Here is a 15151-nt window from a genome sequence, read left to right on the forward strand (position 1 = left end):
CGTAATAATTGAATGAAAAATTGTGCTAATTCCAAGCGAAGGAATGTTATATTGAATGCAACGCGTGTGTGTGTGCGTCTTAGCACTTTCTGGCTGCGTGCGTGTCTGCGGTTAAGGGGGCTGTCATGTGGTTGCAAAACCGTGGTTGCAGCAATTTATAATATTTCATTATAAAAATGTTAAAGAGTTTTTGCCTTTTATTTAAAATCTGATACGAAAACATTGGGCGCTCGTGTAATTTGACACCGGCTGTAATTCGATACCGGCAAATAGCTGACGTTGCGATTCGTTACTTGCGAGAGATCAAATTCACAACGAACGAAAAACAATTAAAGAGAAAGCTAAGGTGACCAGTCTCGTTATCTCTTAGTAGCTTCACTTTTTTTCATTTTTAATATTTTTCGCTCTCGCGTGCAACATTATAGCAAAAGGCTCGGCGCTCGGCCCAGTTTTCAGCCGAGCGCCGAGCGTCAAAAAAGGAGACGCTCGGGCACGAGCTTTTGAGTTCGGGCTCGGCTCGGCACATCCCTACCATTTGTAACCAATTACACGGTACTGGTTAAAAAACTAATTTGAAAGTTGGAAAGTAAAAAAAACATGCCTAATTTGTTTTTTGTATCGAAAAGTTTCAAAAAACGGGATTTAGAAGCGGTGATTTTTCTGTGACAGTTTAATCATTTAATTAGGATAATTTACAAACTTTATGTAAAAACTGGTTAATAAAGTAAGTAATTTATTTTACGCTAGACCACAAAATTAAAACCCAACAAGTTTGTTTAAACGATTAAACCCATTGCGAAAGTCACCGCTTCTGCTTTCTTTTAAAAACACAACGGCGGTTGAACTACTTGGTGTTTCTATGGCTCTGGTCTACCCACGTTTTGCATATCGTTTTGAAGTTGTTTTATGAACACATATCAACAATACTTAATCAATACTACTATTTGTATATGCTGCTGTGTTATCATCAAAGTGAGCTTTATGGTAAAGACAACACCTTTGAAATCATAAAACTTGGATCTGAAAGACAACACCTTTGAAATCATAAAACTTGGATCTGAAATCATAAAACTTGGCGCCTATGCATTGAATTATGTGTGGCAATAAACACTGTTGTTGTTGAGTGTTGTTGGCTATCCATCTTTTTCAATACTGTTGCATTGCATGCCATTTAGAGATTAAAATATTTATTTCGTGTTTAGTTATATTATGCATTCATTTGTGTTTACTGTTTGTAATTCTTTTCTTTACTACAAGTTACATGCAAGATTATTGATAACTCAACATAAAAGATTACTGTTATATTTTTTTAGGGTTATTATTTTAATTCTTAATACAAATTTTTGATTCCTAAAATTAAAACAAAAGTGAAGACTCATTAAAACGGTTTAAATTGTGTTTTTTTGTGATGAATCAGAATGAGCGTTTTTTTAATTGATTTATGTTTTTGTGCCAAAGTGGATTACTTTATGCCAAGATATTATTCTATGTTCCTCACAGGTTAATTAGGATGCATAGGGTTAACAGGTTAAGTAGAAGGTTGTTCAGATTGTCTGCTGTTGCCCAAACGAGAGCTACATGCGCTGTAAACAAAGATGTATTGCTGGTCAAACACCATCCAAAGTTAGCTGCCAAACACACCCAACATGTGAGATGGTTGAATACAACTTGTGTAAGAACCGGTTTGGTCCAGTTTAAACTGGCTGATATTGGTGAAGGGATAAAGGAAGCTGAGATGTTGGAATGGTTTGTAGAAGAAGGGGAAAAAGTTTCGCAGTTTCAAGATATTTGTGAGGTAAGAAAGAATGTTTCTGGAATTTTCATAAAATGTTGGATGACATTTTAGAGGGAGTGAAAATGTAATTACACTCATAGTTGTCAAACATAGGGAACCTCATTGATTAATGTGGTGAATGCATTATTTTTTGACTCTGCTTGTTTGTATAGACACCTAATAGCGAAATAAACATTGTTTTAGGACTGAAACATTGGTGCTAAATATATAATGTTCCTATTTGTTATGCTTGTTGCAAAAGTTGGGGAGATTGTTAACATTTACTTTGCAAAGTATTGCTGGCTTGCTGCTGAGCATTATATCAACGTAACAAAGATCTTCTAAACACACATATCCATCCAGGTTCAAAGTGACAAATCCACGGCAAAAATCACGAGTCGTTATGACGGGGTGATTATGAAGCGATATTATGATATTGGTGAAAATGCACAAGTTGGAACGACGCTTGTCGATATTGAAGTGGAGGGTGAAGAAGATGGGACGGAAGCTAAACAAGGTGGGGACCTTACCCTCGCTGATGCTCGCCATCTGGGTGTGTTCGTACACCTCATGCTCCCGTCTGGGTGTGTTCGTACACCTCATGCTCGGCGTCTGGGTGTGTTCGTACACCTCATGCTCGGCGTCTGGGTGTGTTCGTACACCTCATGCTCGGCGTCTGGGTGTGTTCGTACACCTCATGCTCCCGTCTGGGTGTGTTCGTACACCTCATGCTCGGCGTCTGGGTGTGTTCGTACACCTCATGCTCGGCGTCTGGGTGTGTTCGTACACCTCATGCTCGCGTCTGGGTGTGTTCGTACACCTCATGCTCGGCGTCTGGGTGTGTTCGTACACCTCATGCTCGGCGTCTGGGTGTGTTCGTACACCTCATGCTCGCCATCTGGGTGTGTTCGTACACCTCATGCTCGGCGTCTGGGTGTGTTCGTACACCTCATGCTCGCTGTCTGGGTGTGTTCGTACACCTCATGCTCGGCGTCTGGGTGTGTTCGTACACCTCATGCTCCCGTCTGGGTGTGTTCGTACACCTCATGCTCGCTGTCTGGGTGTGTTCGTACACCTCATGCTCGGCGTCTGGGTGTGTTCGTACACCTCATGCTCGCTGTCAATGAAGTATTCATAGTTCATGCGCCACATGCTTGCTATCCAAGTGTATTTACAATGTACAGTAAGTCTATTTAGACCACATAAATCGTAAATCCTATTTTTACACCAGACGAAACACCAGATGTTCCTACAACTATTGAACCCCCAACACCCACGCAAACCCCAGAAACACAAGGTGTTCTCGCTACACCAGCTGTAAGAAGACTTGCGAAGGAGCATGGACTGGATCTCAATGATATTAAAGTATGTGGAGTTGTTGCTTCAATCTTCTGTAACAAACCAAGTATCGTCAACCTAACTAAATGTTTATATTTAAAAGTACAATTTAAGTTAAACAAGCTAAAAATCTTTCATAATTGATTGTAATTTTATTACTTAATAAAATTTAAATTTTGTAAGTCAGTTCGAAAAACTCTGAGCCAAACATTAAACATGGCTTGCAGAGTTATTAAATAATATTGTAATAAGTTTATAAATCTTATCATTTATGAACCCAGGGCAGTGGTAAGGATGGCAGAGTGGTGAAGGAGGATATCATGGAGTTTATTGATCAACCTGAAGCTACTATGACATCATCATCACCTACTATGATGCCATCAATACCCACTGTGATGCTACAAGATAAAACGGAAAAATTGAAAGGAATTAGGAAGGTGAGGGTTGAATGAATGAAACTTATTTATCCTCGTTTGGTGGGACAGCGTCAGTCGATATAACACGGATGTTCTGTTTCATACACCTGTCGTACCTGTTTATGAGTTACCACGAATGAAACTTTATGGATGAATGTTTTTCTGTATCGGCATCATTTAAGACGACTTGTTAGTGACCACTGGGTTGGACAATGGTCGTTATATGTCTTGCCCAATGACACTTGACACTTACCCATATACAATAATATAATATCACATTAAGTTTGTCTCGTGTTAGGTTTTAAATCTAATGAAACATTCAATACAAACACAATTTATTATAAACAATAGGTTTCAATACAATGTTGTATGTAATGTGATACCAATGTTTAACATTCGAAATATACATTATGTACCAACGTAAACAAGTGCTTATAATGAAACATTATCTACATACAATATACATACATAATTTAATTTCTGCATCTCAAATGTTAATTATTATTTGTATTGGTTAATACAAATATTTTAGTGTAGGTATATTAATTAATTTAGTGCGATTTTTTAAACAATAGTTAACTTACTCTTAAAGATACATTCTGCATTAACTTTTTTAAAGTGAATATCATTTTGTTGTGCAGGGCAGGTTCATACATTAGTTTTACCTGTCCGGCTGTCCCAAAAATGAATATTTAGTATAAATATGAACAATTTCTAATTTGGCATATTTTGTAATGTGCATTAGAAATGCTATATTCAAAGTTGTATGTCTGGTGTGTACACTTCACACTTGTACACACTTTAATAGTGTTCCCCATTTATCATTGTGTCCCCTACATTAACATTGTATCCCCACACTAACATTGTATCCCCCACACTAACATTGTATCCCCCACACTAACATTGTATTCCCCACACTAACATTGTATCCCCCACATTACATTGTATCCCCCACATTAACATTGTATCCCCACATTAACATTGTATCCCCCACACTAACATTGTATCCCCCACATTACATTGTATCCCCCACATTAACACAGGCGATGGTTCGTTCAATGAAAGCATCACTCGATATTCCTCACTTTGGTTATGATGATGAATACGACATGAGTGAACTGGTTTTGTTGAGGAAGAAGATAAAGAAAGAAGTGAAACACAACACTGGTGTTAAGTTGTCATACATGCCGTTTATAATGAAGGCAACATCTGCTGCACTCGCACAATACCCAATACTTAACTCACAACTTGATGGTGGACATGAAAATATTATTTACAAGGTAATTTTGTTGGGTGTGTTGTGTTATTGATATGGTTTATATGTGCAATATGTTTTGGCAATATGTGTTTTATTTAGTTTATAAACTTATTATTTTTACCATTATTGTTATCGTTTAATTTTTTGCAAAATTTCTTTCTCGTGAAGTATGTTCATTTTATGATGCTTTGAAGATAAAATCTTTGGCTAAAACACTTATATAATGTTGGGGTAATGGGCCAACTCTGGCCTAAATCTCAGGTGTCATGACGTGCCTCTCTGTAGGACCTTACCCATATAGAATAGAACGGCGAACGTGCATATACAATGTTGGGGTGATGCGCCAACAATGGCCTTAACCCCAGATGTCCTAGCATGTCCAGGACCTCACTCATATAGAATAGCGAATATGTAAGCCATGTTATTCTCAGGCTGACCACAACATTGGAGTAGCAGTCGACACCCCGCATGGGTTGCTTCTACCCAGCGTGAAGTCCGTTCAAAACCTTTCCATCATTGAAATAGCTGTGGAGTTGAATAGATTACACGAAGCGGGGTTGAATAATAAACTTACACAGCAGGATGTGGTTGGCGGGACGTTTAGTTTGTCTAATATTGGTTCGGTGAGTTGGATTATGTGTGGAGAGATATTGGATGTAAACAATTAAATGAATCTACAGATAACAAATAATACAAATATTTTATAATGTGGCAATGTGGGCTCAAAGGCGAACTTTTAATATCTTGATGATACAATATTTACATTGTATGTTGACTTTAACCCTAAGGTACATCACATATGTAACTCGACAGTGAGCATAACGTATATACACTGTGTTTGCCCATATCTCGACAGTGAGCATAAGGTATTCACACAAATCACAATGCATTTATTAAAGCGAATGTTAACCATCCAGATTGGAGGAACTTACGCTCGACCCGTGATATTTCCACCACAAGTTGCCATCGGGGCTCTTGGGAAAATACAGGTTTGTGGTCATCTAACTTTATAACATGGGCTGCCAATTAAAACAAGAATAAGTTATTTTAACTTATTTCTTCTCACATAGCGGGGCAACTATAATTGGTATAACACGGCCCACGGGTGTTCTGTTTTATACACCTCGTGTTACAAATTTTTCACATGTTCAAAAGTAACTATTCGGGGGTATTATTGAATGTATGGCTCACTATTTATCTCTTGCATTTTTAACTTAAAGTTAGACATGCCAACCACTGCCAGATGATAATGATATATATATGTGACATTTATTCCTATATCAGATTATATAACATTAATTTTTGTATAAATTCTAGATTTTACCTCGTTATAATTATGATGGTGACATCACCAAGTCCCACATAATGTGTGTAAGTTGGTCAGCTGACCACCGGGTTATAGAGGGAGCAACAATGGCGCGTTTCTCTAACTTACTCAAGGATTATTTGGAAAACCCTTCGAAATTACTTTTGTATTTGAAGTAATTGTCATATTTTTTCATGGGTGCTGTGTGTGTGTTTGTTTTAAAAGTTTCCATTTTAGACCAAACATAATAACTTGCTTATTCCACTGTTGCGGGCCAGGGGTGGGAACTTGTAAATCATATTATTCTGGCTTGAAATTATTGCATTACATTAACTCGTATTTCGACATCATATCTAAATAGTTATAAGTGTGAAAGAGATCTTTTGGCAAACTTTTTTAAGACTTAAGGTCCCATGTTTTGTCCACCATGGGGCGAGACGTCATCAGTGTTTGCTGTTAAGTGTCTTATTCAAGCCCCAAAAAAACTCTTTCACACTTGTAATACACTTACCGACAACAACATATGCATGTCCAAACAAGTTTGCCCACCCCTGAGCTTTATCTAATATTTTAACAAACATTTAGGTATATTTTGCTCCCATGGTAATTATGATATATAAGCTTTAGTTCAATCAATGTTATATTTGGTGCATCAGTAGCTAACATCATGTACATTGTTTATTGCCTAGCTCTGCCAATAATATGGATCATATTTATTTATTCCTATTATGAAATACACAAATACTTTTGCATAAACACACATTTTCTACGTATGCGAGTACAAATATAAGTCAGTTGTAAATATTACAACAGAATGTGATTATGGTTTTGTAAAATTATAAAAAAATAATTAAAATCAATAATAATGAATACAGGACAAAGATTACAATTTTTCTAATATTAAGAGCAAATGTTAGACTATTCAAAAAAACGAGTTTTGTGATCCTCATATTTTCCTAGCACTGCAAATATGGGCAAGTAAAAATCATATTATTTATTAAATAGTAAAACTTAATTTATGTCCATATATCTTCTTTATATCTTTTCTCACTCACAATTCCATTGAATTTACACAAAGCACTTTCCATATCACACTCTGTATACTTAGCTATCAACTCAACCATGCACGTCCGGACATCTTTTGACATGTTGCGTGCATCGCCGCACACATAGAACACAGTATCTGTGTCCAACAGCAAAGAAACTATTTCCTCCCCGTTAGTTTTAATCGAATCTTGAACATATTTGGCGCCACCCGGTGCTCTTTCATCCCGTGAAAAGGCAACACAAAATTTCGTAAGAATGTTTTCACGCTTGAATTTGTCTAATTCATCTTGGAAGAGAAAGTCTCTTTCCTTGTGTCTGCATCCATAGAACAGCCACGCACATCCAGGAGCTTCGGTATTCGTGGCAAGCCTTTCTTGTCGCTGTTGAAGGAAACCAATAAAAGGTGCAACCCCCGTTCCTGGTCCAATCATGACTAAGTTGTTCCTCAGGTTTGGAGGCGGCGAAAATCCGTTAGATTTTGTCGGGAAAATTTTGACATGCAGTGAAATTTCTGTCTCTTGTTGTTCAATCATTGGTTGCAACAACTGTTCGAGATAGCCTGTGCAGATACCGCTTCTTGGGGAAAGATGGTTCGAATCACGCTCAAACTGAACCACGTTGAAAACAATAGAAACATAATTTGAGCCGTAGCGCGCGATCGAATATCTACGTGGTTGAAGTCTTGGTAAATGTTGAACCAAAGTTTCCAACGTGGGTTTACACGAAGGAAAGGTTGCCAGGATGTCCAACACGGAGATCATATTACCACGAATGACGTCCATGTATTCCCCCCCACCTTGCCTGCTACATAATTCCTCTAATCGACGTTTCTCATCCAAATTACTCATGCTCTCAACTAAACATCGGATCAGCGGTTTTTTGATGACGGAACGAATTTCAAGACAAGATGTAAACATTTCTCGAATCGTGAAAACCTCTGGTATATAGGGAGGGACTTCTTTTTTCTTGGGAGCTACGGAGGAAACTTTCATTTTCATTTTTTGATCAGCAGTTTTAGTTAATCCCAATCTGAAACAAGGGTGTTGATGTTAAATCAATGTTGTTTGTAAGATATATGAATGTCTTTGAAAAATATTGACATTTTCACATTTTGTATCAGAAAGTAGGCCGTAAATTTCAGCAAGTTTCAAAGGAAAAATACATACTCAGCTAAATATAGGGCCAAATCATATATCCCTTAAAACCCCAACATCCCATACCAATCACAATCTACTTAAATAAATAAACTTACCTTTCTATCAACCAATCAACATCAAGTTTGTTGTTATAGCAACACACAGCGATGACATCACCAGCTTTATATTCAGTTGTGACATCAAACTCGACTTCTATGGCTCGTTTAACTGCGTCGGGTTGCGTTAATACTCGCGCTGATCTAACATGAGCGTTCATAACTTCACCACATGCGACTGGGAATGAAAAATTTTTTTGGTAAGTTTCAACTTTTTCTTCATCTGTGGGATAAGCTTCCAGATGGATGGGAAATAAAGGTGGAAGGGTGAGGTTGGATGCGGAGAGAGAAGACTTCTTCCACAGAATGGAATCTGGTAACAATGTTGTTTCGAGTTTTTTAACATTTTCTGTAATTTCAATGTTTGCAACCTTTTCACTGAGGTCTGTTACCGAGGTTTCTTGTTCCCCGTTTGAATTGAGCGCAGATTCACTATTAGGAAGTTCATTGAGGTTGTTGTTGATTATTTCCCTCGATTCTGATGTAATGTGACTTTTATCTTTTAAAAAGTAACTTTTAAGTGCCGGCCACAACCCGTCAAGCCACGGCTCCACAACCAACTCCAGGTCCGTGCCGTCATCGGCGAAACCAGCTTCGTAAAACTTGTTTGCGCCATGCAGTGATAAAACCTTGTCAAGTTTCTTTGGCCCACCACAAAAAGTTGAGTAGTTAGAATCCCCAAGTCCCAGCAAAGTATAGTAAAGTTTCGATAAATGATCGTTAGGTAATGTTTTCCTTGAAACCGTTCGCAAGAATTTGCGAGCATTTTCCGGTGGATCCCCGTCTCCTGTCAACAAGTTAATATACAATGACCAGTGGCGCAGCCAGGGGGGTTTAGGGTGTCGCGATTCCCCCCCCCCCTTTTAAACCCAGAAAAAAAATAATAATTAAAAAAAAAATTCAAAACAAATTTTTTTTGATTGAACCCCCCCCTTATTTTTTTATTCTGCATATGACATCACAGTTTTCTAGATCGTCATTTTTTGAACTTGGTCACAAAACCTTTACTAGTTAATAATAATTATTGAACGAATATTTTATTGTAAAATTTGCTGCTTGTTATGAAGTATTTGGTTGTGATCTTAAAAATCTTAAGAATCTATGGTTTTATTATTTGCTGGTCAGAGTTGGTTCATTACCCCAACATTGTATATGTACATTCTATTCTAAATTGGTGAAGCCATACAGTATGAATGACCTAATCCTCAGAGTCAAAGTCTGCTCATTACCTTTTGGTCAGTTATAATGTTCCTTACTATTTCCAGGTAATAATTAATATTGTTACTTCAACCCTACCTGTTGTGGAACAAACAAACACGGCACATTTTATCTCCTTTATGTCAAACTTCTTCCCTTCTTCCTTTAAACAGAAGACTTCGGCATCATATCCACCAAACACTGCATCCTCGTGGATTTGTTTTGCTATCTCTTCAGCTTGGCCTGTATAATAAAGTATGAGGTTAGTTCTATCTATCCACTTCCATGCCCACAGTCGAGTTGCTGAAGCTATTGCAGTGTGTGGATGAGCAGATAAAACTTTTGGTTGGTTTGGTCATTTATATCCTCATGGTTGGGAACTTGAGTGACTTATCCATGGTTGCCACTCCCATGCCCACAGTCGAGCTGCTAAAGCTATTGCAGTGTGTGGATAATCAGACTGCAGACATGACAGATGTCACTTGGTTAATTTATTAACTGTATACCAGCTAGGCACACCATTGTAGCAAACACATTAGCACTGTATTATTGCTCACCAGTTTGTGATCCATATAACACGGTTATTTTGTTCTTCGTACCGTTATTCATTGCAATTCACAACCTCTTGTATTGCGTCATTAACAAAATTTTCTGACGCAATTGTTTTAAAGAAGGGGGTTACCCTGGCATTACGTCATTAGAAATAGACAACTGTAAGGTTTATTTTTATTGGGGACAAATCTGAGTATATTTTAAGTTGGTAACACGAGACATTTTTAGCACGTATAATAACCAAATATTTTGATCGCGTTTTAAACAATTAGCAATGGTTCATGAGAGTCGTTCAGGATATAGTATTATAATTCTTTAAATATTCTTTGTTTACAACCAAATCGGACGAGAAAGTCAAATAAAAGGTGTGCCATCTTCCCCCACCCTACTTAGGGCTTTAAGTACGTTACGAATCCTTTTATATTAATATTGCAACGTTTCTCGGTACACTTTTGAACACTTATATCCCTGGCAAACACGTGGCCACATTTACTTGTAGAGGAGTTCAGAACGTTTACGGCAGTTAAGTGGGGAAACATAGGCAACGTATATAAACACTGGTTACAAATAAGTTTACTAGTGGATGAAGCAATTAAGTTCAGGTTTGGATAAAGCTTTATGACAACCCGGTAGTATCTTCACTGATTTCCCACAACTTTTCCCACGACCGTTCATCTAGCGCCATCTCGTGAACATTCTTCTCTTCCTCAAAGTTGCCGAAATATTTTCCAGTGACGTCACGTAGTTGCTCTGACAGAGCACAATGCAATATCGGTTGACAACCTTCTTCTGCTGACTAATGTAAGGAACACCGTGTAAACTTAACATGTATAGTGTAAAGTCATGTATAAACCACGAATGTAACTTATTTGACCTCGCATGGCGGAAAACGACTGTCGTTACCACGTATATCACTTAGGAGGGATTTTTTCTGATTGAATGACAATTTAAACCACTACCTACAGAACCGCTGGGTTGACACACACATACGCACATATACCCTCACAATAATGACATTATTAAGCTACAAACCCATTAGCCGAAGTGGACGCTCTCACCACTGCGTAACACAAACACATACAACATTCTGCTTTGTCCTTACTTTTGCAAACAGCCGTAGTGAAAAGACGATAACTTTCCTCAGTAGGTTTCGATCATCTTCAAGCATTCTGGTGGCTACTATACCGGGGTGGACACAATTTGATGTTACACCACGTTTGCCGAGCCTGGATTAACAAAAAGTTCATATGTATACCTTAGTATGCTCACTGTCGAGTTATAACATTGGTGTGTTCTTATACACCAGACACACATGGTGTATCTATACACCTCTTGCTCACTGTCAAGTTATAACATGGGTGTCTTCTTATACACCAGACACACTTGGTGTATTCATACACCTCATGCTCACTGTCGAGTTATAACATTGGTGTGTTCTTATACACCAGACACACATGTTGTATTCATACACCTCATGCACACTACCCTGTTAACACAATAGATACTAAACACCACAATACCTTCTCGCAAGTTCAAATGTAAACATGAGCATCATTAGCTTCGAATTCTGATAAAGCAAAATATCTTCTTGTTTTTTAATAAATCCTTTCTGCATCGTTTGAATATAAATCCTAGCCTTGTCCGGTTGAATGTAATCCAAGTCCAATCTAGCACCCGTGTGTGACAGCGATCCTATGTTAACAACGCGACCTCCAGCTTCAGATCTTTCAAGGCGTTCTGCATGAAAAGAAATATGGTGGGGTAAGATGGGACATGATTTCATCCAAGTATAGTGGGGTAAGATTGAACATGATTTTATACTGCTCTATCGTCCCAGCATTTGGTAGTAAACAAGGAATGCTTACAATATTATAGAGTAGGGTGGGAGAAGATGGAACACCTGTTCATTTTATTTTCTTGTCCAACTTGGTAGTTAACAAAGAACATTCAAAGAAATATAAAACTGTGTTTTAACAACTGCCATAGACTTTTATTAATTGTTTAAAACACGATTAAGATATTTGGATATTATGTGCTAAAGATCCCCGTCTTCCCCCACCCCAGTATATAAATATAATCATATGCTCACCACTATACTGGCCGTTGTTAATCGTCAAAACACCGTTACGAAGTATACGATATTAAAATTGTTTACTTTTGGGGTAGTCGATATGTAAGAACTCACCAAGCAATAGATTCGTAAGAAGGAAGGGCCCGAAATAGTTGGTAGCGTAATGTAATAAGATGCCATCTTCAGTGATAGATGATGGTATTGCATTGACAGCTGCATTGTTGATTAATATGTCCAATCTATAAATACAAGCGGTACAGGTACTGTGTATGTTATATGTGGCTTGAGGTGGCTGTACACAGTATCCCGCTTGCGAAGTCGTATGCAAACCCATTACCGAGTACCGCATGCGGCAGCGAAATCCGGACAAAACGGACGAATTCCGGATACTGTGTACAGCCACCTTTACGTTTCGCAGTTCAGCCTAGAAGCAAAAATGATTATATACACACGCATTATCCTTTTTCGAGATATTCTGCAACGCTTTGTACATTTGAAATTTAGATTCTTACTTCTTTTCTCTCGTTTTAAAATCGTCCACAAAACGCCTCACTGAAACCAATGACGATTGATCTAATTCCACACAAATCACGTCTGCGGAGGAACCCAGATGTTTCCTCACATATTCAACCGCGAGTGCACCTTTCTTAGTGTTCCTACACGCCATATAAACGCGCGCATTTCGTTTGGCAAACTGGATTGACAATTCAAGACCCAAACCTATGTTAAAACAAAACAGTTGTCAGTTTGGAATCCTTAAGTTTAAACTGTATGCGAATGCAGTATATTTGTCAATCGTTTGCTGTAGAGTTCGTTTATAAACGTGCACATTGCAATGTAAATATGAAGCACATTTACCGCAAGGTTGTTTATACACGTAAACAATTCGTACGGTTTGTAGTTGGTACATGGTAAAGCTTTGTTATATGTTTACATTAGTTTTGAGCGTGTGTCCTTATCGTGGTATTTATCAACAAACGTCAGCTAAAACTGACTGTGGGACACTAATACACACTTAACGTATACTTATATGCCATAACTTAATCAATACTAATTTACTCATTACACGTATTGTATGTGCGTATGCAATGTTAATACAGTACTCCAATATACCACATATTTTTATCTAAATGTACTTTACCTGCATTTGCACCAGTGATAATTACGTTTTTCCCTTTTAAATCAATTTCTTCGGTAAACCTAATCCACTTGCTGCTGACGTAATATCGAACACAAACAACGATAGTGACGACACCAAGCAAGCAACTGACGTAACAATCCATCCTTGGCAACAGCTAGCAACTGAAACAAAAACAAACTTCAAATGACAGGTTTGCGTTTACGAAGTTACAAGTTGCGCGATTTTCAGAAAAACTTGCGCAGTAATAAGCTTCGCGGTAATGAACAAATCAGCGCCGCGTGTTTTTAAACACAGTGTTTGGTGGGTTTGCTCCAGTACAAAGCTTACCAAGCAAAAGGTATTACAAGCGACCTGGAAACTATTGGATTTATCTGTTATTTGTTTACTCAAAGCATAGTGTGACGTCGTTTAGAGATCAAATACTGAAGCCTTATTAAAGCATTTAAGATGTATATATCTAAGGTTAGTTGCAATTATATATTAAACTAAAATTACCCAATATAACTACATTGTACTGGTACAGTGGTACACTATATATTTTATAGTAATTAACCAATATAACTACATCGTACTGGTGACTATATATTTTATAGTACAGACTACTTCAACTAAATTAACTGGGTTGAATCACAACTTAATAACATTGTATCATAAACGATAAAGGTATATATTACAAGAAACTTATTCGTAGTCGACTTATAGTTACACAGCTTAAACGGTAGTATTCGTACAGTAGATTTCTCCAACTAACAAGTCAGTATTTTAACCCAATCCAACTGAGCTACAAACTATACATAGGTACAATATGTGCATAATACATGTTAGTAATGATTAACCAACATGATTTTCCCATGTCTTGTACTGTGTACGTTAAAATGTTACACGCAACACGGTCTAATGATCTGTCGAAGCCGTGCACGGGACCTGTTGATGTGTTTCTGTCGCGTTTTTGAACGTTTTCTAAATCAAAATTGTATTCAATGAGTAATAGAAGAGGTCCCGCCGAGATTTGAACTCGGATTGCTGGATTCAGAGTCCAGAGTGATAACCGTTACACCACGGGACCTGTTGATACGTTTCGTTGTGTTTTAAACGTTTTTGTACTCTAAAATGTATATTGAGTAATAGAAGAGGTGTGGCCGAGATTTGAACTCGGATTGCTGGATTCAGAGACCAGAGTGATAACCGTTACACCACGGACCTATTGATTTGTTCCAGTCGCGTTTTTGAACGTTTTACTAATCTAAAATGTATTCAATGAGTAATAGAAGAGGTGTGGCCGAGATTTGAACTCGGATTGCTGGATTCAAAGACCAGAGTGATAACCGTTACACCACGGGACCTGTTGATATGTTTCGTCGCGTTTTTGAACGTTTTACTAATCTAAAATGTATTCAATGAGTAATAGAAGAGGTCCCGCTGAGATTTGAACTCGGATTGCTGGATTCAAAGTCCAGAGTGATAACCGTTACACCACGGGACCTGTTGAAATGTTTCGTCGCGTTTTTGAACGTTTTACTAATCTAAAATGTATTCAATGAGTAATAGAAGAGGTCCCGCTGAGATTTGGACTCGGATTGCTAGATTCAAAGTCCAGAGTGATAACCGTTACACCACGGGACCTGTGTCGCGTTTTTAAACGTTTTTCTAATCTAAAATGTATTCAATGAGTAATAGAAAAGGTCCCTCCGAGATTTGAACTCGGATTGCTGGATTCAAAGTCCAGAGTGATAACCGTTACACCACGGGACCTGTTGATATGTTTCGTCGCGTTTTTAAACGTTTTACTAATCTAAAAT

At 37.8% G+C, this 15151-nt stretch overlaps 4 protein-coding genes and 2 non-coding genes across 7 annotated transcripts in view; 2 read left to right on the top strand and 4 right to left on the bottom strand.

The window, feature by feature from the left end:
- Positions 1 to 915, top strand: part of LOC100180490 (jmjC domain-containing protein 7) — a 5428-nt gene extending 4513 nt beyond the window's left edge. Inside the window, exon 7 of the mRNA XM_026839026.1 lies at positions 826 to 915. The gene's annotated coding sequence lies outside the window, so the exon portion shown is untranslated. The remainder of the gene's footprint in view (positions 1 to 825) is intronic.
- A 317-nt stretch (positions 916 to 1232) lies between these two features.
- On the top strand, positions 1233 to 6848 carry LOC100177209 (lipoamide acyltransferase component of branched-chain alpha-keto acid dehydrogenase complex, mitochondrial). Of its 2 annotated transcripts, none has more exons than XM_002126799.4 (8): positions 1233 to 1795; positions 2138 to 2291; positions 3006 to 3139; positions 3394 to 3549; positions 4572 to 4808; positions 5218 to 5409; positions 5704 to 5775; positions 6104 to 6848. In XM_002126799.4, exons 1-8 carry the CDS (start codon positions 1442 to 1444, stop codon positions 6269 to 6271), a joined length of 1467 nt encoding a protein of 488 aa, XP_002126835.2. In that variant the 5' UTR covers positions 1233 to 1441; the 3' UTR covers positions 6272 to 6848. The 2 variants fall into 2 exon arrangements, with proteins under 2 accessions (XP_002126835.2, XP_018671658.1); XM_018816113.2 differs by having other exon boundaries at positions 3018 to 3139.
- Positions 6796 to 10245, bottom strand: LOC100182690 (methionine synthase reductase-like). The gene is made up of 4 exons (XM_009863449.3): positions 10146 to 10245; positions 9688 to 9831; positions 8392 to 9178; positions 6796 to 8168 (listed from the first exon to the last, which is right to left on the bottom strand). The coding sequence occupies exons 1-4, from the start codon at positions 10195 to 10197 to the stop codon at positions 7109 to 7111; spliced, it is 2043 nt and encodes a 680-aa protein (XP_009861751.1). The 5' UTR covers positions 10198 to 10245; the 3' UTR covers positions 6796 to 7108.
- A 72-nt stretch (positions 10246 to 10317) lies between these two features.
- On the bottom strand, positions 10318 to 14119 carry LOC100187443 (retinol dehydrogenase 12-like). The gene is made up of 6 exons (XM_002127074.4): positions 13353 to 14119; positions 12724 to 12931; positions 12326 to 12450; positions 11661 to 11877; positions 11243 to 11366; positions 10318 to 10936 (listed from the first exon to the last, which is right to left on the bottom strand). Exons 1-6 carry the CDS (start codon positions 13492 to 13494, stop codon positions 10757 to 10759), a joined length of 996 nt encoding a protein of 331 aa, XP_002127110.1. The 5' UTR covers positions 13495 to 14119; the 3' UTR covers positions 10318 to 10756.
- A 227-nt stretch (positions 14120 to 14346) lies between these two features.
- trnaq-cug lies at positions 14347 to 14418 on the bottom strand. Its single transcript has one exon. It is a non-coding gene; the product is annotated as a tRNA-Gln (tRNA).
- A 614-nt stretch (positions 14419 to 15032) lies between these two features.
- On the bottom strand, positions 15033 to 15104 carry trnaq-uug. Its single transcript has one exon. It is a non-coding gene; the product is annotated as a tRNA-Gln (tRNA).
- Positions 15105 to 15151: the final 47 nt, after the last annotated feature.

Source organism: Ciona intestinalis, unplaced genomic scaffold (assembly GCF_000224145.3).
Source record: "Ciona intestinalis unplaced genomic scaffold, KH HT000141.2, whole genome shotgun sequence".
Lineage (NCBI taxonomy): Eukaryota > Metazoa > Chordata > Ascidiacea > Phlebobranchia > Cionidae > Ciona > Ciona intestinalis.

What these genes read in the sequence shown, in the direction of transcription:
- LOC100177209 (XM_002126799.4), top strand. Translation starts at nt 1,442, where the DNA reads ATGTTTTTGTGCCAAAGTGGATTACTTTATGCCAAGATATTATTCTAT. An exon ending in AATTGAAAGGAATTAGGAAG is followed by an intron (nt 3,550 to 4,571) that starts GTGAGGGTTGAA and finishes ACATTAACACAG; the next exon opens with GCGATGGTTCGTTCAATGAA. An exon ending in GGGCTCTTGGGAAAATACAG is followed by an intron (nt 5,776 to 6,103) that starts GTTTGTGGTCAT and finishes TATAAATTCTAG; the next exon opens with ATTTTACCTCGTTATAATTA.
- LOC100182690 (XM_009863449.3), bottom strand. Translation starts at nt 10,197, where the DNA reads ATGAATAACGGTACGAAGAACAAAATAACCGTGTTATATGGATCACAA. An exon ending in GTTTGTTTGTTCCACAACAG is followed by an intron (nt 9,179 to 9,687) that starts GTAGGGTTGAAG and finishes ACTTGTTGACAG; the next exon opens with GAGACGGGGATCCACCGGAA. An exon ending in GTTGATTGGTTGATAGAAAG is followed by an intron (nt 8,169 to 8,391) that starts GTAAGTTTATTT and finishes CCCTTGTTTCAG; the next exon opens with ATTGGGATTAACTAAAACTG.
- LOC100187443 (XM_002127074.4), bottom strand. Translation starts at nt 13,494, where the DNA reads ATGGATTGTTACGTCAGTTGCTTGCTTGGTGTCGTCACTATCGTTGTT. An exon ending in TATCACTGGTGCAAATGCAG is followed by an intron (nt 12,932 to 13,352) that starts GTAAAGTACATT and finishes GTTTTAACATAG; the next exon opens with GTTTGGGTCTTGAATTGTCA. An exon ending in CACTACGGCTGTTTGCAAAA is followed by an intron (nt 10,937 to 11,242) that starts GTAAGGACAAAG and finishes TCCTTACATTAG; the next exon opens with TCAGCAGAAGAAGGTTGTCA.